Source organism: Fragaria vesca, linkage group LG5 (assembly GCF_000184155.1).
Source record: "Fragaria vesca subsp. vesca linkage group LG5, FraVesHawaii_1.0, whole genome shotgun sequence".
NCBI classification, from domain to species: Eukaryota; Viridiplantae; Streptophyta; class Magnoliopsida; order Rosales; family Rosaceae; genus Fragaria; species Fragaria vesca.
Genome location: NC_020495.1, coordinates 20,354,610 through 20,376,155, shown reverse-complemented (window position 1 = coordinate 20,376,155; position 21,546 = coordinate 20,354,610). Strand labels below are relative to the sequence as shown.

Sequence of the window (21,546 nt, the reverse complement as noted above, 5' to 3'; positions counted from 1 at the left end):
GAGAGAGAGAGAGAAGTTGAGGCGAATTGAGAAACTGAAAGAGAGGAGAGGACACACGTTTGTGGTTTGTTTGATTTTTAATGGGTATTATCGTCTTTCTCTTTGTTTAATTGGCTAGTGAGAATTTTGAGATCTTATTTTATTAGTGGGAATAAAACTCTTAAAATTAGAACTAGTGGGCATTGTCCCTTTGTTTTTGCTTTTCTTTTGGATTCAATGCAGCACTAGCCCTAGCCCATGGTAAGCAGGGTGACAACCTACGGCTAAAAATCAAAGGTTAAAAAAAAAAAACCGAAATAGCTAGAAGTCATGCAAGAGTTGCAGACTACAATCGTTCTTTCTTTTTGTCAAATCATGAATATTCGTCGTCCGATTCTTCTCTTCTTCCTCTCAATTTCCAGTTCCCAAGTCTAATTACTAATGGTGCAAATCAAGCAATATACTCGTTACCAATTTATAGAGAAGACAATTCATCTTCTCCAAAATCTCTCTATAAATACAATTTCTCTAAACTTTTCGTCATCTCTTTCTGACTCTCTGTCTCAAACTCCGTCTCTCAATATTGTTATTTTGCTTGTTCACAAATCCCGAGTGTTGTTTAATTCACGTCGTCCAATCTGGATTTTTGGTTTTTATATTAAGTGGTTTTTAGGCATTGTTCAGTTCTTATATTCTAATTACTTGTGCAGTGTTGTAGTTTCACATATTACTTAATCTTTCCATTGTTAATTGTTGTGCATTATGACAACTGTACAACGTGTCCTTATTTGTAAGATTTGGTATTTATATGTTTAGTTACATGTTTAATGCATCTAATTGTAAAGTACTCAAATGTAATTTGCTAACATATTATTTTCCTATGACAGTGACTTGTAATTTTTAATAAAGCTGTTTTTATTTGGGTTTAGGGTTTGATTTATGAGTAAATCAATGTCCTTGGTAAATATATAAGGTCGCACACTCGCACTCAAAGATAGATTAGATTGATGATCTCTGTGTGAAAACTTGCCCTAATCCAAGACGTCTAGCTAGAACGATAGAATTGATTTGACTCACTGATCATCTTAAGTTAATAGAACTTTGAAGAGTGCAGGTAAGTCAATCTACAATATACTTATGTGTCAAATGTGCATTTTTAATGAGAACCGTGAAGTAGCAAAATATGAATGAAAAGTTGGTGTAATAAACCACTAAATTTTAAATCTTCAACTAGTCCTCAACATAATGGTCCTCAATTCCTCATTCAAAAGGTTCTCTATGTGTTCTCTATGTATCAATTCATCAAGAATACGTGGAACAAACGAGTCGTTCTCAAGTTTAATTCGAGTGGTTACATAATAAAATAGAGTTGCGCATAAGCTGTGTGAGCTCAGGCCAAGCTTAAGCTTGTTTTGTTTTCCTGAGCTTGAACGAGCTAGCATTGTGCATTTGTGCTAAGCTCGATGCGTGAAATTTACATCCCTAGATATGAGAAAGTGTTGGAGCTTCAACAAATTGGCTTTGAAATCATGTACAAATTAAGTACATCAATTATATTTTTTGATCAGAAAAAAAAAAAAATCTAATTCATGTATTTTCTACATAATTTCCGTATATCAGTTCGGTACTCAGTACTCTTGTATAGTTTTTCGGCGGAGAGGCAACTTCACTAAGCGTTTGGGATAATCAAACCAGTCTAGTTGGCACCAAACTTGCTTTAGGTAAATGATGTCATGATCATTTCTTGTTCTCTACGCCTCTACCTCTGTACCAAACTTGCTTTGGGTGAAGGATGACATGTCATAAATATTGAGATTATCTGACAACCTAAATCCCAATTGAATTGATTGGGATCATTTCACTTGCTCTCTTTTCTCATTGTCTCCGCACATTGAAGACCAATTTTTATCGACTTCCTCGCGGCTCTGCTTCTTTGAGGGTGTGCTTAGCAGCAGTTTTCAGGCTTTTACTAAGACTATCTGCACTTCTGCAGTCTCTATATATGATATAATTATTCATTGAACCATTACTCATTATCTGAAAATGTGAAACACTTCGGTGCCCCTATGTCAAATGCAAAGTGATAAACAATAACAAATGCACTTTCAAAGTGGATGTACTTAGAGAATAGAAATGCTTAAGGGTGAACAATCATCTTCTAATTTAAAGAAAACTGCCGAACATACACAGTTCAATAGAAGGTAAACAGCCGTCTTTCAATTTGAACACACATTACGGTATCTAAGAAAATTTCAGAACATAGAGTTTCATAGCCATGCTAAAAGGTAAATAGCCGTTTTTCAATTTGATCACCATGTCTCTAGGCATGCTACTGTAGAATGGAATTAGTCCCAAGTGAAGTACACGAGGAGGAAAATGATTTCAAGAAAACGCAACATACAAAAGTAGGTCCAGGTGCTCAAGCAAATGAGACTAATGTTTTCATCTAACTGCCTTGCAGATTTTGACCCCCCACTTTTTCGCTATGGAAATGTTACACTAGGCAGAATATAGCAACAAATATCACTCACGATGCAACCAAATCTGGTGTTTCGGCTTCAATGGATAATAAAGCAGTATGGACCTTATCCAACCAACCGTCCAGCCGATCACGCACAGACTTGATTTGTGGAACTCCCAAAACCCTTGGTTGCACCCACGAAACATGCACCGTCCCCTCAACTTGATCAATTATTCCCTCAATCAGATGAACCTGCAGTAAACATACCCTCTAATTATTCAACACACCCTATTAAATAAAACTTCTAACTAAATAAAATAAAATCAGGTATGACCCGTCCAAGCCCTCTAATTATTCAACACACCCTATTAAATGGAACTTCTAACTGAATAAAATAAAATCAGGTATAACCTGTCCAAAAGGGCAAACACCCTACTGTTTCAGCAATATGAGATCCAGATACAAGTCAGGAAAAAAATTGCTGTAACATTAGACCAGACACAGGCAAAGGTAAACGAATCCATATTATGGTAAATCCAATAGTGTATACTGACAGAAATGAAAACCATATGGAATACCTCCTAAAACGAAAAGAAAAAGAAATCAAAATGACCAGAAGTAAAACTTCATTTTCAAGGATCATCCTATTCCTACAGAAAGGTCAAGACTTGTGAAGATGATCATACTTCATGGTAGAGGTGTTCAGGTCCTTGGTAGTTCACCCACCCAGACTTGACATTGGTTACACAAACACAATTACCATAGTTGAAAAGATTTTACCTTCGTTAACACCCAAAAAGTTGCTAAACTACCTTGTGACAAATCCCATATATAAGAAATCAGCAACTATAGGTAACAGGTATTTTAAGAAGTGAGGAATCCACTTGCACATTTTAGTCTTCCCCAGGTCTGATAGATGAAGTCTAGCAATGTATCATACAGGCTACCCAAACATAGAGCTACTGTCTTATCTGGCTACGGCATCATGTGACGGCGTATTGTGTCTACCCAACCACGGTTGTCAGTCGTGTAATACAGTATTGTTACTTCAAGCTAGGGAGCTCTATTAGACTAAACTTGATTGTAACTGACTATGTAGAATAATATCTCATCTATACACTACAGAATATATATACTACAAAATCATCTATATATATATAATGATTTTTAGTCATTTCCTGATTTCCATGTCATATTCTCGTTCTAAAATTTGGAGACTGGAAGTTTATCCAGCATCAAGGCTCCTTAAGAATTAGGATATAGCCAGCCCTAGTAACATGCAACCCAGATGTTTGCATATTAGGTGTGTGCCCAATAAGAGGATAATCATTTCTCAAAGCTGATGCAACTAACTAATCATACTGTCCCCCCAAAATAAACTGACCCCCGCTACATTAGCTTTGTTTATAATATATGTATTGAAAACTCTGGCATAAGACTCTTCATATGCATATTGATGAGTGTATATACTATATTTGAGTATTGTCTCTGAGTAGACAGGCTATAGAACTCAAGTTCCCCTTCAAAGTGGATCTATAATTCAAATAAAGGAAAGAAATGAACGAATTGTCCAAGTTTCAAGTTTACAAGGACTCACAGAAAGGCTCTTCACAAGAAGATGCTCTACGTCCTCAATCGAAAGCTTTGTACGCTCTGCAATGATACTCAAAGGTATAGTTCGATCTTCAGATGGCCGGCTGCAAGGAAGCACATACCAGTTTAGTTTAGTCGTAATGCAGACCACAAAAATTCATTTCCACCTTTTCTATAGATTACAAGAAAAAAGAGAATCTAGTGTAAAAACCTGAAGATAATTTCCATCAAGCACAAAATGTTGATCTTTTCCAGAAGCTTCTTCTCGTTCTCAACTAATGCCGGTTGAGCACTGAGGGCAGCATTGTGCACACGGCATAATTCTTGATAACAACCTAAATCACCAGAGTTGAATGCTTGAAGAATATAGTAAAGCCACTCTACCTTTGTCCCTAGAAGACTCTTGATCTGCAAAGTTGTTCAAAGCCAAAAAAAATCTCTTAAATAAAAGAAATAGGACACTATTACAGCATAAAATCCATGGTTTGCACCATTTATGTATCCATGTTACATGTACATATCATCATCATGGGTTCACGTACAGTTAACTTGAATAAACCCAATAAAAGTAATTCACATTCGACAGTAAATCTAACAGACTACGTTTTTTTTTTTCCGAAAATAAAAGAGAAGTAAAGAGAAGCTAATATAGAGAGCTAGGAATGTAGCTATGCAGCGTAAATGAAATTATCATTGACATCATGCTCACACTCTGTCCATGCTAGGTTGAAAAATGAAAACATGTCCCTTGACCCATAGTGTTCGAATGATGTCATAATATTAGGTGCAATAATTTGCAAGTGGATTAATTTGCATGTCCGATAATAAAACCACCTTCAAGTATATATGGAACTCTTAAAAAGTCAAGGAAATTGAGAACATCAGAAGCAAGATTAATATGAAAGAAATAACAATCGGCAAATTCATTCTTACAATAGGATGGGCAAGTAGCTCTCCAAAGTTGTAGATGTTATCTCCCAGGAGTGCAGAAAGAGACAGATCAAATGCCAAATCCTACAATATCAAGAAAATCAGAGGTTAAAAGTTCACAACATGGATATACAGAAGCAAAGTGTGTAACACTAGGCAGTTAAATCAAGCAAACCGTACAAGAATTAAGTTTTACCAATCAGCAAATCTGGACGCTAATTACAATTACATATAAACCACGTAAGAGAAGCAAAGAAATCTTTAAATGACATTGGATTGAGGAGTCAACATTCAAGACAACATCCAAACTAGAACTCCAACACTGCAAATGTCTCATTTACTCAACTGACCTCAAGACTTTAAACAAATGGTAAACGAAATATATATATATATATATATATATATGTCGGCATCCTCTTCTCTTTTTTATACCGAGTACGATGAAAAAAATTCATGTTCCAAGACTTTATAGTTTATATCCATGGGATAAACCTCATTTCACATTTTATCCCTCAGCACCTCGCTTCACCAACTCGAACTCTCAGAGTATGATTACCATCTTAATGCATATTTTATATAGTGAACTTAGCATTATTGATACAGATACATCAGTGGGTAAACAAAATGATCTTAGCTGGCACATTCTATAGGGCAATCATGTTTTCAAAGATCTAAGAAGACTTGGGCATGCAATGCCATAGAACTACAGCACACTAAAGCATATATTGATGGAAGCTAAGAGCTAGTAATTTACCCCAAGCCAAACACATGGCAATTCTATGAGAGTCTCATAAAACTAAAATATCAAGGGAACAGGACAATTAAGATAAAACAACATATTCGCGAAAACTGAAGAGCTTCAATTTAAGAAACCATCCATCTAAGTGTCAACAAAAGACTGGATGTTTCCCAATAACATACCATCAACATAGTGACAGAATGTAAAATGTAGGAATAACTGAATAAGAACATGGTTCATCAACAAGGATATAAAAACTTACCAGCTTAAATGAATCTGAAAGAGACTCCACTGATGTGTATGCCAGATAAAGAAGAGCACTTTTGTAGAACTCAGCAAATTCCTGGCGGAACTTATAGTATTGAGATGAAACCCAATAATAACTGGCATAAACGGATGGATCAATGTCAGTCATATTGTCCAGTGTGCTCTTTCCATCTTCTAGAAGCTTTTTGCACTCCTTCTGGTCTTGTTGCTCAAGTTTGAAAATTGCTATTTGCATCTTGATGTAAAGGATTGGTTCCTCGATCCGTTGCTCTCTAGTGGTGTGAAGCTTCTCAATTACCCCTTCAAGGTAATTGATAGCAGCTTCTTTCTCTGGATACTGACGAGACACAATAACTGCAAAGTGAGCAAGCTTCAGAAGGTTGATTTTTGTCTCGAAGTCTGTGATGAAATTGTGATATAACTGTATCAGAGCATCCCCAGCCTGATATAATGATAAGAAAACAAGTCAGGTACAAAAAAAAGAGATTAGCAGAACACAAAATTATTAAATTGCCAACTGCCAACTTGAAAGCCTTCTGGAGTCAAGACAAGCAGAACTTAGAGACTGGATGTGCACATTACGCACTACCAACAAAACTTCCCCTACCCTTTTAGTATCAAGCAATCATATACAACCTGATCCGTCAAAAATTAAATAATGAAAAATCCTAGCAACTTTTAGTAATTGACAAGAAAGAACATGATAAAGACATCCGCAAATGGCTTTATAGTTCCGATCAAAGTTACAGTTTCATCATAGTAACAGATAAAATGCACATAACAATGCAGGTCTGGTGAGGCAAGTTGAACAGTCCAACTCTTCCAACTCTTACTAACACACCCATAACCTATTGTCATAAGGTACGTGTAGAAGGCAAAACGTATAAATGCAATCAATGCTACCTAAGAAAGCATTCCTAAAAGTGGCCAGGACAACGTACTCTACCTATTCTCACTTTTTCCCAACTACGATAAACTGAAACTAATTTCATTTGTAACATACTGGGCAAATTGACAATATTTATTGGACTGGAGGCAATTTCCGTCACATTTTTAAAAAGTATGGTATAGTTTCATATGCCAGAGTCCTTTCCAACTCCATATCAACCTCCTATTAGACTAGTGCCACAAGATAAGTACACCATAGCACCAAACATGACCGGTGATTCGAGATGGGCTCCAACCAATTGAACAACTTACTTCTACAAACTCCAAACCCACTAGTTTCTCCTTTTATCACGAAGAAAAATCCAATTCCCGAATTCCGGTTCATTGTGCTCCATTTCATTCAAATTTCGCAACTTTGAGAGATTTACAGTAGGGTTTCACTTAAAACAATCGAATTCCAAAGCTCCCGTACCTCACAATTTCTGCCCACACCACATTCGATCTAAACCCAAACCAGAAAACAAAACCCTAATTCCAATAAAACCCCATCTCACCATCCCAAACACAAAAAACCCTAATTCACCCCCAAACCCGAAACACGCACACACATCATGCAACAACCCTATCCGAAACCCTAACTGAAGCAACAGAGAAAAGCCCAAAAAAAGAGAGCAGGGAGATGGAACAGACCTGAAAGACGGCGAGGGCGACGAACTGCTCGAGCTTGAGAGTGAGCTGGTGCCATAGCTTCTTCTGGTACAGATCTGCAAGGGAATTGTACCATTCGGCCAGCTCCGGGTGCGCGTTGCGAGAGGATTCAAGGTATTGCAGAGCGGCCATGGCTGTGAATCAGAAGAGGAGTGTATTAGGCTCTGTTTGGTTTCTCTATTTATACTCCGCCTATTACAAAAACGACGCCTTATTAACTTGTTCGGAAAGAAAAGAACTCTGGAAAATCTTTTGGGCCGGGTCGGGTACCGGATCCAAAGATCCTTGATGGGTCGGGGTTTGTATGGTTGGGCGGTGTGGTGGATGGTAGACGGGTCATGACCTAAATCGATCATAAATTTAGCTGAAAATTTGAGACATGATGAATGCATAAGGACCTAAAAACTGATCAACGGCTTTACCAAGATGGTTAGCTTCATAATACGAAGCTAACCGATTAGCTCTTTATGTTTATATATGTGTATAAATAGTGTTTGTTGTTATCATTCAATTACTTTTTAGCATATATCTTTCCTTTTTTGTTTGGACACACGATATATATTTTCTTATACATTTATTTACAAATTAGACCAAACATTGATATGGATTGTTCCCTCTTATATTTATTTGCAAATCAGACTGAACCTCTATATGGAATAGATGGATCTAGAGGTATTTTGATCCACTCATACAAAGAACCTGGCTCTCTAGTAGGCGAGGACTGTCTAAGAGAAATGTACCAAACCCTCCAATGCTACTATAAATATGTGCTATAGAATTGTTGAATTACACAAGTGTTTAGAAATTTGTAGTCTTGCTAATAGTTAACTATTTGTTTCAAAGTGTGGAAATCATGAAGGTTGCTTCAGCCTCTGAAGAAGAAGAAGAAGAAGAAGAAGAAGAAGAAGAAGAAGAAGAAGAAGAAGAAGGGGTAGATGGCGACAATATCATAACACCTGATCTATACTCCAATGAAATCGAATCAATGATCTACCAAATTCATTTTTCAGGAAGAGTTGAGGTATTATTTTGTAAAACCACATTTAGTTGTCTTCGGTGTTACTAATCGATGAATGTGTATTATTTGGTGTTAGTTTATGCATGAAATCTAATGTATTCCTCTCTCTTTCTAAAAATTGTTGTATCTTTGTCTAGGGGCCAAGATGGTGGAGTGCCTTGGATTGATTTTCCACTGAGGAATTCATGCCCCTATTCCATGTAGCAGAGTAGGCTTTCACCGTATCCATCCCTATTCTGCTTACTCTGCAAAACCCAGAAAACTCAGAAAAGCACTCAATATGCAACTGCAAATGCCTTAGAAGCTCATTCCATTTCAGTTACAGGCTTTTGATTGTTGGTGTGACTTGGTGGTTGTGTGCCCAAAGCAAACTAGGGCAAAAAGACTGAGGAATCAAAATATTTTCATGAAATCTTTTTCACGTAACATAAGGTTTTAACAATATCATTGACTGCTTGTACATATAGTAGGCCGATATACAAACGTGAGAAACGAATATGATAGTTTTGACATGTAATGGTTTCGACATGTATGAATTTACAATGTAAATTTTGAATGAATCAAATGTTCAATTGTTATATCAGTCTAGCTAGTCCTCCTAACAGAGATGGATCAAATAGGCCAAAGCACTTGATGCTTACTTATCATGAAAGTGATGCACCTGAAAAATTTTGGTCTGCAGTCTACAACAGAATCATTATTTTACTTCATAGCACACTAACAAATCTCACAATTTTTTAACCACCCGCAGATATTAGCATATAATAATCTCAACTTTAAACTATCCAAAAATCAAAAATGTACACAACATTGAGTGTGGGAGGCTCAATGATTTCTTCCTGACTTCTAACCAAAGCAAAGTTCATCCCTTTTCTACTTTCTATATTAACACACCACCCTCTTAAGAAAGCAACACAAAAACTAAACAAGCATCAGAGTAGAAGACTGGTGCAGTTGATCATGAGGGCCTCAGCCACAGCCTTATTTCTTGCCTTGTTGATCATGATTTTTGTTGCATCCTCCACCTCCATTTCGATCCATTCGTCATCAGCAGCAGCCATGGAAGTAAGTTCTGCAGGTACTGAAGAAAGTCGAGTGACGATGAAAGAATTGCATGTAAATACATGGCAAGGGAAGAAGACATGGATGAATCATGGAAGTTTTCGTGGTCCTCGGAAACACCTTGTCAAGTACCCATCAGAGCTTCCATTTCAAGCTCAAGAGTTGTCTGTTTAGCTAGCTAGTTAGTTCTTATATGGCTTTACTTATTTATGATCTTTGTTGTTGTGTGTCCCTATTATATGTATTTGAATCTTGATCATTTTCAAAGTTGCTCAAACTGATATTTACTCAAAGAGTTGACAAAGATCTATCTCAGCTTGGGGTAGCATGAATATGCAGCAACGCTAAAACGAATCTGAAACCGAATCCGAGTCCAATCGCTTCTTAACTTATAGATAAACTACAGAAACATCTGCTAGAGTATGCATCTTTGTTTTCTATTACTTGAAAGACATAAGAAGTATAGAAGAGAGTCAATGTAGAGATAAAGAAGGATGAAACAGATTAAACGAAGTAGAGATGGGGAAAAAGACTGAAAGTCTGAAACTACAGTGATGTGATCCAGAAAATTGCCTTCTAAACGCTCATTCATGTTTGTTTAGAGTTATAAGTTATAACCATCAACTCACAAATAAAGAGTGGTTAGCTGGTTCTGCTAAGTTTATTATACGTCCTTCATCAATGACAGCTAAAGCTCTTGCAATCCCTGGAGTTGTTCTTGCACCGTCTTTCAGTAACACATAGGTTTTTTATAGCCTCGGACTCGAAGGAGATGATATCATCTCTTCCCATCTCAGGACTGGAAATCGGTTATAAACTGTACATCTCTTCTTCAATGTGAAACTCCTTACTGTTGAAGATCACATTGAGCATGAATTCTATCTATTTTTCTTAAGCCTGCGATTTTAGATGGACATTTTATACAGCAAATCCATGATATTGCTTTTTTAGGTCCACAAATGATGGGGGAGAAAGCAAGTCTATCGAATTTATGATAGAAGCTGCTTACGAGCTTGCTATATACCACTTCCACATTCAATATAATCACATAAAGCAAATAAAAAAAAACCACAATCAAATACTGCTCCCAAAAGGGTACATCTTGTCTACAATCCACCACTTGTTAGTAACTTGTATGAGCCTGGCCAGGATTAAAGTATTTGTAGGTTCTTAATTTGAGTGCAAATAGAGCCAAGACAAAATTGTACAAATAATGCTGTGACAGATGATAATAAAAGTTGGATTCTGAGAAAATGTTCACTTTGTAACTTACAATCTTGTGTAACTGTGACATTGATACATCTGTAAATACTTTATATTCAATATAACCATTTATAAAATATACAATACAAAAAGAGGGGTGTAGACACAGAGTATGAGCAATTGAAATTGTACAGAAAATTATGACCATTAAATACCAAATAGGAAATGATGTACCAGGTTTTAGATCCCAGAGGTGGCATTACATTCTTCTAGTAAGTTTAGAAGGTTATGTTCAGGGGCACTAAGAGATGGTAAAATCATACGATTTGGCCGTGTATTTCTTGGTTTCAGCACAGCAGCTTCAGGTTCAAGAGACCCGCCTTCCATCATCACTGGCAAGTCACCTCTCCTTGGCACAGTTGCTGATACTCTCTCCTTCCAAATTCTTCCATCCTAAGGGTCAAACAAGCTTTATTTAAGGACTATATTCACACATTACTTAAACATAATGTGTATGGAAAACAAATATGAAATTCAAAGCATAAAGAAAACTAATTCATTCCAAACATTCTGCAAATCAAATTCATTCTAAAGCCACTCTGAAAAATTGGGGGAAAAGAAACATTTTCATACATTACCATGACAGAGCTTAAAAACAATTACAAGAAGTTGGACAGCATGGTGAAAGAGTCATAACTATATTGGAAGAAGTCGCCAATCTAATGCTGATATACAATCAGTCATCTCCTACAGAACTCATGAGAAACAAGGACCAATGACTTTGCAGCCTTAAACCTTTAGAAATGAAAGCTATCTATTCTTAGAATAGACACCAAATTTGTCATAACAAACTTCATTGTCTTAGAATATATTAGAAGCTACAAGCAGACCTTAACAGCAAGCCCTCAGAATAGATCACTAACTGATATTACAAACCACTTCTGGTAGAACCCATTCCCTAAAATTGATTACCCTGCAGTTAAGCACTGACATATGGGAACCTTATAAAGTTATAATAGACTATGGTACTTAAACTAGGAAGCATACCCAACAAATCCTAACAAAATTTAATATTACAAAAAACTTTCAATAGCAACCATTCCCTAAAATAGATCACACTGCAGTTATGCACTGACATCTGGGAAACCTTATAATAGACTCAGGTACTTAAACTTTTTCATGTATGGTTCTAGTTTTGCTATGAATCCACCACATACTCTGTCAAGCCCCATAATAGCTTAACAGTATCTTCATGGGATCTTTTCATAGACCAACATCAATAAAGTGCATAAACTAAAGGTTTTGATGCTTTCTTTTCCAATTGTAACTCCATAAGTGAAGGTTTATCTTCGACATACAAGTAAAAGTCTCACATATTCTATCAAGCCACATACTGTCTTAATAACACGACAACTGATGGTGGTACATCAGATTAGAAATTGTTAACATCATAACCTACAAACCAACAAACCCTCAGGCTAATACTGACGACAACTTTGAATGCTCATACAACCAAGGTTTCCATCTAATCCATTCGTCACTGAATGACTTTAAATCTACTCGGACAGGGGTAAACTATTGCCCCAACTAATCAGTAAGTGCAGTTGAAATGATAGAGAGAAATAAAAAAACAGCTTTATGTCATACAAATTAATATATAGTCCCATCCTGCCGAGTAGGAAAGCTAGATTCTTTAAGGAAGCCAAGATTTATCTTACATTGAGAATAGAAGGCTCAGGTAATGGGCACTGAATTGGTCTGTCATTGTCAAGAGGCTCCATTGGATGTTCAACTGGCTTAAACTCCACTGCTACTTCAATCCCATGAGATGCAGTGGCCGCAGAAGTTGCTGCACCACTAGCCTCCGAATTAGGGGGCAAGACTTCCCTTTCATCCTGCACCAGATAGCAATTTACATTGAATCATGCATGTCCACATCCAACACAATCGACATGTCAGGATTAGCATAAGAAGGGCAGATCAAAACTGAAGCTGAAAACTTTATGATTATTTAGAACTCAATGGAACAAGACGCTTACAAATCAAAAGTAAATTGGTTTTGAACAACAAAACAACAGAAGAAAGCAGATATCAGAAAGCAAACTGATCATCAAGTAATTCCATTGCATGTGTCCACTCAAAATCTCAAACTTGGTTCTGTGAAATTGCGAAAACCCAAACAAAGAATGCCGAAGGGTGAAAGGATAAGCTGATAACCAAAGCTGATAGCTCAGAAGTCGAGGATTAGGCAGGTTAAGATCCAATAACACACACTAAAAAGAGTCAAATTCAAAGAAGTGGTCTTTCAAGTTTCAACTATGCAAAACCAAACCAAGAGAAAAGGTCAGATCCTGAGAAAAGTTCCACAATGAAAGACCAAATCAAAGCTCCCACACACAAATTCAAGTACCAATGGAAAAAGTCAACCCAGTGGAAAAAGGAAAGCAATCTTAATATCAAAAACTTAAAAGAACAAGCTGCAACTACCCATCACAGAAGAGGTGAAGAGAATAAGATTCTTCTTACAATGGCACTCTGGGTGCGTCGATGGCTGGCTCTGCTGGCAGAGAACCTTGAGAAAATACCCACCATGGTTTTTACTTTGTATTCACAGAAAAAAGGGTGGTCCGATCTTGATTCTGGTTAGTCCAACGAATCACTTTCTCTGTTGAATACATATGAATAAATGCTTACACAAAAACCCAGATTGTGTACCACATGGTGTTTCGTTTTGTTGCTCCTTGTCTGGGGCCTATGATGTGTTTCTTTCTCTCTGGCACTCTAGAGAGAGAGAGAGAGGGTGGGGAGTAGATGATAAGGTTGTCGTTGGCGTAGTTGGGTTTTGGTCGGTCTTTGTTATTTCCTGAGTAGAATATGTCGTTTGGTAGTCAGTAGAGGAAAGCTGTGAATGTGAAGAAATGATNTGACAACATAANANNAATANATNAAAAAAAAAAAAAAGAAAAGGAAATTAACGAACGACTGTTCGGACGATTCCTCGTTTGGAAACTTGACTCCGCATGCACATAGACCGACTCTTATTATAGGCTAACAAATTAAATTTAGTTATAAATTATTTATAATTTTTAACGAAAAATTTAGCCGAAGGTATTGGTAAACTAAATTTGGCTTATAAAATTAATACGTTAAAATTAAGTATTATTTTATTCAACTTTAGATTTTGTTCTTCTAATTTGCACTATCATTTAAATTAAAAATTTGTTACCAACAAAAATTTATGTCATCGCGACGATCTTAACGAGATTTTTTTTTTTTTAGGGAAAAATGAATTCAAGCCCTATTGATTTCAATCATACGACCTTACAACCACGGAACTAGGGGTAGGCTAATAGGAATGGATAATCTTTTCACGTGTTTGGTATAAGAAGATTATAACAGGAATGGATAAGTACAAGAAACAGTCTTTGTTCATCATCTTCTTCCACCCCTCGTCCACAACCATATAGCTCAAGGTCCTTTACGTCTACACCAGCGTCGGCGCTAGCCATGAGGCCATCTCCTCTCACAACTTGGTCTCATTGACGTTTTCACCATTGGTTGTCTTCCATGAGCACGACTAGGATGTGCACGTTAGATGTTCCGTCTCCGCCACACACGTTGTATTCTTACTTCGACGAGGACTTCTCCGACTACCCCTCGCTCTAAGAAATCTTCGCCTAGATCTCTATTACAATTCGGGTCAGGTTGGGTCGACTGGAGTTGTGGCCTTGACGAGAATGATGACAGATTTGGAGCACTGAATAGAGAGGATGAAATCTTTGGGGATGTACTGACGGGAGAAGCCTGTTTTGGAGATGTTGAGGTCTGGTCCATGACGGCGAGGTCAGTGTGGAATAGAGCTAAATTGAGATGGGTGAGAAATGGAAATGAGAGAGAGAGAGAGAGGTTGGTCAAATTGTGGTTGAAATCTTATACGGCTAGTGTATACCCCACATTTTCAACAAGATTTCACATCCTACTCTGACAAGATTTAAATTTTCTGTCCAATTGCATTATGAATCACCAAACACCAGATTGGAGATTTTCTAGACCTATCCGGTTACTTATCCGGGCAAACAAACATAGCCTAGGTATGTTAACTTTTGCAACACAAAGAGTTGAGAGTTTTATTTTGTGTCATGAGGTAACATCACTTAAATTGTTACTACCAAAGCGACATCAAATAGTGATTTTTCTCCATAAAAAGAAGAGAATTCATCACCAACAGTGTCCATACTCTTGGGTAACTGACAATATGGTACCTGAACTTACAAAGTGATCAAAGTGGTACCCAAACTCTATTTTTTGTATCAGTGTCGTACCTGCCGTCTAATTCTTTTAACAATGTTAACTTAAATTTTTTTTTTTTTTAATATTTCTTCACTCCTTATGAAACTAAGATTTCTTTCCTAAGAACCAGTCTTCAATATGTCATTATTTCACCTAATGACCTCCTGTCTAAATGGTTACTAATCATGGCGGAATCACTACTATCGAAGTATGGAAATTCTTAGTTCATAAAAGCAAAGTATTTGTAAAATGTAAACACATAGCAGATTAAATTATGCATATATTAACTAAATATTTTTGTGACGGACTATGGGGCACAAAGTAGAATTTATTTATTTTAACATAAATACAAATACAAAACCTAAAGTCTCGCTCTCAGGTAAATAGCTAAAAGTTATTCATACTTATAATTACAAGGTAAATACTTACTTGTAAATAAAGCACTTCACACCAGATGATTATAACACACTATACATTAGACACTCTATTATTCTCACACTATACTAGATGACTGTATTCTAACTATCTTACTTCTAGAGAAAGGTTAAGAGAACTTCGAACTTCTATCTCAAGTTTCTGATGTCTTCCTACTGACGCCTAAGGCTCCTTAATTATATAGGGAGCGGACTCCAAACTAAACTAAGTGGACGACAAAACTAAGTGGACGACAAAGGAATCTTATCGTAATAACTTTACTTTAGAAAAAGTAAAATCTTTTGTCTTCTTGCATCGGTAGTCACACACTTCTTATCAGAAAGAAAAGCTTTCTTTTCTTGACGCGTCGACGACCGTTCATCTTTCCATCTTATGTTATATTCTTCATTATCGAGATCTAAGTCATAAGGATAAAAAATCTTATACTTCTCATTCATCTCGATTTTTTCTAGCCACGTGGTCGTAGCTAGTGTGCAATCAACTTCTTTTCTCATAAAAACCGTGAAAATATCACAATTCTCTGGAGGTGGATGATTATAGCAAGTGACCATTATTTTTTCTCCACTTGCCAGAAGACTTGAATCATACTCCCTTAGGACCACATTTTTGATACTCATTATAGCCATAGCCTTCATCCATGAGATGCTTTGATTTGGTCTACCATTGCCACTAGCAACAGCTGGTTTTTGAACTGGACTCTAGATTAACCTGATGTAATGATATGGAGAAATATAATTCATCTTTCCATCTACCATTGTCCACTCTGGATGACTTGATATGAATTTTAGCCTTAGGATACATCCATCAGGTCTAATATTCTTAACTGCTTCAGATATTATTTTTGAAAGACCCTTCAAATCTTCATTAGTTTTTGTCTAAAGGTTATGAACAAAACCATTTTCCACAAGCCACAACTTGTGTTTCTAAGGATGCTCTGTTTAAACATCCACCAAGTATCTCCCATAATATGGGCCAGGAACTGCTGATAACGTTTGTGGAATGACGTCTTTACTTTCAAAACCTCCTAAGAGATCATGGAAGTTATACCATTCAGACTCTTTTAGCGCTAGAATAGGGACTTTAGCACTTTCAGGATTTTCAAGGTATGAAACCTTAGAGTTTTATGCTTGAACACATTTTTCCTTTGTATGGAATCCATACAATTCTTCAGTTAAAGCCTTAAGAGTTTGAAGCAAGTGATCTTCATTCTCCTCGTAGAAAGCTTGCATAATATTATCCATAATAATCTTCTGCTTAAAGGCCAATAGCTTATCTATCCTGAATACATGTTTCTAAAAGATCTTTAAACGCTGATCATGAATAACCTTCTTCCCAGTAACCACGAGTAGTTTATTTGCCCTAAAAGGGGATCTTCTGCTTTTTGGCAAAGTAGCAGCCATAAACGGACTTGACATGTCTTTACCGTTTGTCGTTTAAGACGGGCTAGCTGATCTTTTACCCTGAGACCGGTCTGTTTAGGCTGTTCTTTTCGGACACAGCAAAAACTCATTTACGAGTTTTTCTTCATTGGAAGCAACATATTGATTTTCATCTTTTAGGGTGGTTTTAGAATGGTCTGAATGTTCATCCCATCTATAATCTGGTCTTGACTTGATTCTTTCCGAAGACTAACTTGATTCAGCAGCTCCATAGAAACAATATATTGATAACCTGGTCCGTCATGGAGAGGTCCTACGGTTTTATCACCGTTCTTGTATCTTTCCCAAAGACTCTTTTCCTCTGATACTGGTTTCCGATTTCTTGGATTGCAACATTCTCTTTCAAACATAATCATTTCTCATGTAAGAGCGTCAGACAAATAATTTTTTGTCATTTGCAACCATTTCAATATCATATTCATATTAGTTTAGAAACATCTGTCATCTTAAAACTCTTTCTCCATCAGCAGCATCAGTTAATTTGTAGTTTTTAAAATTTTTAACTTTTTGTTATCAGTTCTAACTACAAATTTATTTCCTAAGAATGCATATGCACCCTTAATGCTTTTAATTAAGGCAAAGACTTCTTTGTCTCCAGTAGAATAGTTTAACTCTACCGCGTTAAACTTTCTCGATAGACATTTACAAATCTTTTCATGATTTATATCTGGAGCAACAGCTAAAACAACTCGTGCCCAGTAATAATCATTTGCGTCAGTTTGCAAGATGATCAGATCTCCTTCTTCAGGTAACTTTAAAGGAGGAATGTTTTTTGTTAATTCTTTAATCTTTCTGACAGTATTATTGTCATCTTCTATAAAAGACATTTTCTTTTTAGAACTTGTTTTTGGAGAGAGAAGTGCAGTGAGACCACTAACTTAAGGAATAAAGTCTCTCGCAAAATTAACAACTCCTAAAAGACCATTTCTTCAGGTAACTGTAAAGGAGGAATATTTTTTGTTAATTATTTAATCTTTCTGACAGTATTATTGTCATCTTCTGTAAAAAAACCATTTCTTTGTAGAACTTGTTTTTGAAGAGAGAAGTGCAGTGAGACCACTGATTTGAGGAATAAAGTCTCTCGTAAAATTAACAACTCCTAAAAATCTTTGCAGAGATTTTGCATCTGGGATATTGTCTGGAAATTGGCTGATTTTCTTGACAATGTGTTCTTGGAGACGAATCTCTCCATGCTTAACATGAATGCCAAGGAAATCAATTTCTCCCTTTATGAGGTGAATCTTTTTCTGTCCAAGGATGATTCCCTTCTAGACAATAAGTTTACACACCTATTCTAGGTGCTTTAGATGTTCATTCATAGTTCTAGAGAAGATAAGGATGTCATCTATATAAACTATGCAAAAATCTGAGTAGGGCTTGAAAATATTATCCATTTTCCTTTGGAAAATAGACGGGGCTTGCTTAAGACCAAATGACATAACTAACCATTTATAATGCCCTAGAGGAGTTCCAAAAGTTATCAAAGCAATGGAATCTGGATGTATTTTAACTTGCCAAAAGCTTGATTTTGCATCAAACTTGGAGAAGATTTTTGCTCCTTTAAGCTTATTGGTGAGAACTCTCACCTGAGCTATCTGATAACCGTCTTTAATGATCTTTTTATTTACATCCTTGTAATCGATTACCATTCTGGCTTTTCCTCTCAATTGTTCAGCATGATTTCTTACTAAGAAAGTTGGAGCATGATGAGGACTGTTTGAAGGCTTGATTAATTTCTTTCCAAGAAGCTCTTGCATCTGACTTTCCATTTCTTTCCTATCTTCTTTCCTATAGTGAGAAATGGCCATGGCAAATTGCATTTGCATCATGCATTCTTAGCTGACAATATATTGGGTCTCTTTCCCAATACAACTGAGGATCTTCATTGATTACTAGTTTCAGCAATTTTTCTATTTCTGAGAGTCGGGATTTTCTTTTGTTCTACCTTGTTAGCATATACATTTAAGTTATGCTCTCTGATGTATTCTTCTTCTCCATCTAAACTCTCACTATCAGAAATTTGATATTCAAAATTTTCCTCTGATTCAGAGTCTTTTGAACTCGTTGCTTCGTTTATCAATATTTCACTGTGACATTTAAGCTGGTCTTGTAACAGTAAAACTGGCTCTAAAATTGGCTGATAATCACCACGCTTTGCTGGCGACTTTTGATATTGGTCTATAAATCCTTCACTTGTAACGTGCACCACCTCTGTTAATCGAGATTCTCAATAGAATTTTTGATTTTTCTCAAACCGAATCATTTGTGGTGTTTGAGTTACCGTTTGTTGAAGAAGAAAGTCATTTCCAATCAATAAATCAGTGCTCTGGCCCTCACACTGCCAGAAGATCTTAATGATAAAATTTCCTCCTCCTAAGGAAACTTTAACATTTCGGACCATTGTGTCCATGACTATTTCATTTTCTTCCATTGCAATTCCAGTAATTGATCATGAAGATTTTTCCCAATATTTTTCAGGAATTGCATATTTTTTAGCAAGAGTGTATCCTGAACCACTATCTACAAATGCATGTAGATGATGCTTCTTGTAATTGGGAAATTTCAGTCCAATGGTGATATAATTGCTATATATGCTTGTCTGGACTAGCATTGCTCGCTCTTGCTTTCTTGGAGCATCAAGTAATTATGTGAAAGGATTGACACTTCTCATAGTAGTTATGGAATCAAGAGATTCTTTTATGTCCTTGTTCTGACTTAATGAAAACGAAGACGCTAACTTCATTGTTTTTATATCTTTTTCAAGGTTCTTTTCTTGTTCTTTTTTATGGAATACATTATATTCCTCATCTACCAGGATATGAGCATCATTATCCTTGGTTTTTCTTCTTAGCTCTACAATGAAGCATTCTCGATGATAAGTTTCTCCTGTACTTTCACAGTACATGGGAATTGTATTATTATCATCACATTTGCAATAGTCACATGTAAACTTTCCCAGATTAGGATGGAATGTATGATAATATCAGAGGTTTCTTCTTTCCAATTTTTATTTGTAAAAATTTAAGACGATATCCTATATCTTCTTCTTATTCTTCTTTAGAACTTTCTGAAGCACTTTCTATCTCGCTTTTTGATGGGTACTCAAGAAAATATATTGACTCATTCTCTTTATCATATTCAGCAATCAAGGTTTTAGAAGACCTCTTATCCTTTTTAGGACACTCATTTGCATAATGTCCTTCTGTCTTGTAAAGCCAACATTTGCATTTCTTTGCTTCTATGGAGGAAGAATTTGTCTTCCTCTTTTTTTGAAAAAAAATCTCTTTCTAGGAGAAGATTTTTCTTTCTTATATTCAGAACTTTTTCTGAACTTATACTTCTTTTTAGAAGCAAATTTTCCGCCATGCTTGCTGCCATGCTTCTTTCTGTATTTTCTTTCTTTAGGAATATGACATCCCCATTGTGTTGGAGTATCTAGTATCTTTGGACACATATTTTCAACTCCCCTGAGTTGGTTCTTGGCAGTTTTGGATTTTCTATTCTCTGTGCATTGCTTTATTAGGAGATCTCTAACTCTTTCTGCTATTCCTCCTACAGTAAAGTACTGAAGGGGGTTTTCTTCCAAGGACTGTGCTATTGCGTCATTCCAGGGTTTTGGCAATGTTCTATAATATGTTCTGACGAGATCATCATTCTCAATGTCTCCAATAGTGCAGTAGTAGTTTTGGAATTCATTGGTGTATTCCTCAAAATACCTCATGTTACAAATACTCAATTTTTGAATATTTGCTTTAGCTTGTTTTTTAGATTGCTCGCTATGCCCAATGATATCTCCACAGAATTGTGCATAGATAGGCATTTCAAAATCTAAAGGGCTATTAGTCTGAGCTAACTTGACTGGCCAATCAGCCCATTTTGAACTTCTCTTAAATGACTGATACCATTTCTGGACTGTTCCAGTTAAGGTTGATTCATAATATGCATGAGCATTCTCGTAGGCATATTTTGATAACACTAGAGCTTTGATTAACTTTAAACTAGCAACCTAGTTATCTATTGTCTTTCTTTTATCTCCTACCTGGTCTAAATCCAGATAAACCCCTCTTTCGGACACTGATTGTCCCCATTTGGGTTCGGTAGGGATATACTTTTGAGAACTTCGTTCTCCACTTCTTCCTATAAGAGCTTGTCCTTTTAGAAGCTTTATATTCTTTTCTCGAATGATCTTAGTCGGATTGTTTGTAATATTCTAAACTATGGTATGACCACCTTATGGAGGAGCCTGCCTTTCACCTTCTCCTGTATCCATGGAGGATGATGTATTTGGCTCTTCTTTTGCTGCTTGATAAAGAATAATCTTCCTCTTATTCTTTTCAAGTTGAATTTGAGAAATTTTATTCATGATTTTCTCCAATTCTTTTATGGATTCACAAGTCTCAGCTTATATATACAATTCTTTTAGTTCCCCTGCTTTAAACATTTTCAAAAGATTCTTCATGAAAAATTGATTGGTTCTAGAGGAGCTAGCTTCTTCATAGTTAGCAAATGAATGCCTGTCACACCCCGACCCGTA

General features: G+C 36.3%; 2 protein-coding genes across 2 annotated transcripts; both read right to left on the bottom strand.

Annotated features, from left to right (window-relative positions):
* Window positions 1-2,113: 2,113 nt before the first annotated feature.
* Window positions 2,114-7,720, bottom strand: LOC101314757 (26S proteasome non-ATPase regulatory subunit 13-like). Its single transcript, XM_004300133.1, has 6 exons — window positions 7,548-7,720; window positions 5,965-6,411; window positions 4,967-5,047; window positions 4,245-4,441; window positions 4,038-4,137; window positions 2,114-2,692 (listed from the first exon to the last, which is right to left on the bottom strand). Exons 1-6 carry the CDS (start codon window positions 7,695-7,697, stop codon window positions 2,507-2,509), a joined length of 1,161 nt encoding a protein of 386 aa, XP_004300181.1. The 5' UTR covers window positions 7,698-7,720; the 3' UTR covers window positions 2,114-2,506.
* Window positions 7,721-10,891: 3,171 nt separating this feature from the next.
* On the bottom strand, window positions 10,892-13,739 carry LOC101314469. The gene is made up of 3 exons (XM_004300132.1): window positions 13,375-13,739; window positions 12,567-12,743; window positions 10,892-11,301 (listed from the first exon to the last, which is right to left on the bottom strand). The coding sequence occupies exons 1-3, from the start codon at window positions 13,438-13,440 to the stop codon at window positions 11,089-11,091; spliced, it is 456 nt and encodes a 151-aa protein (XP_004300180.1). The 5' UTR covers window positions 13,441-13,739; the 3' UTR covers window positions 10,892-11,088.
* Window positions 13,740-21,546: the final 7,807 nt, after the last annotated feature.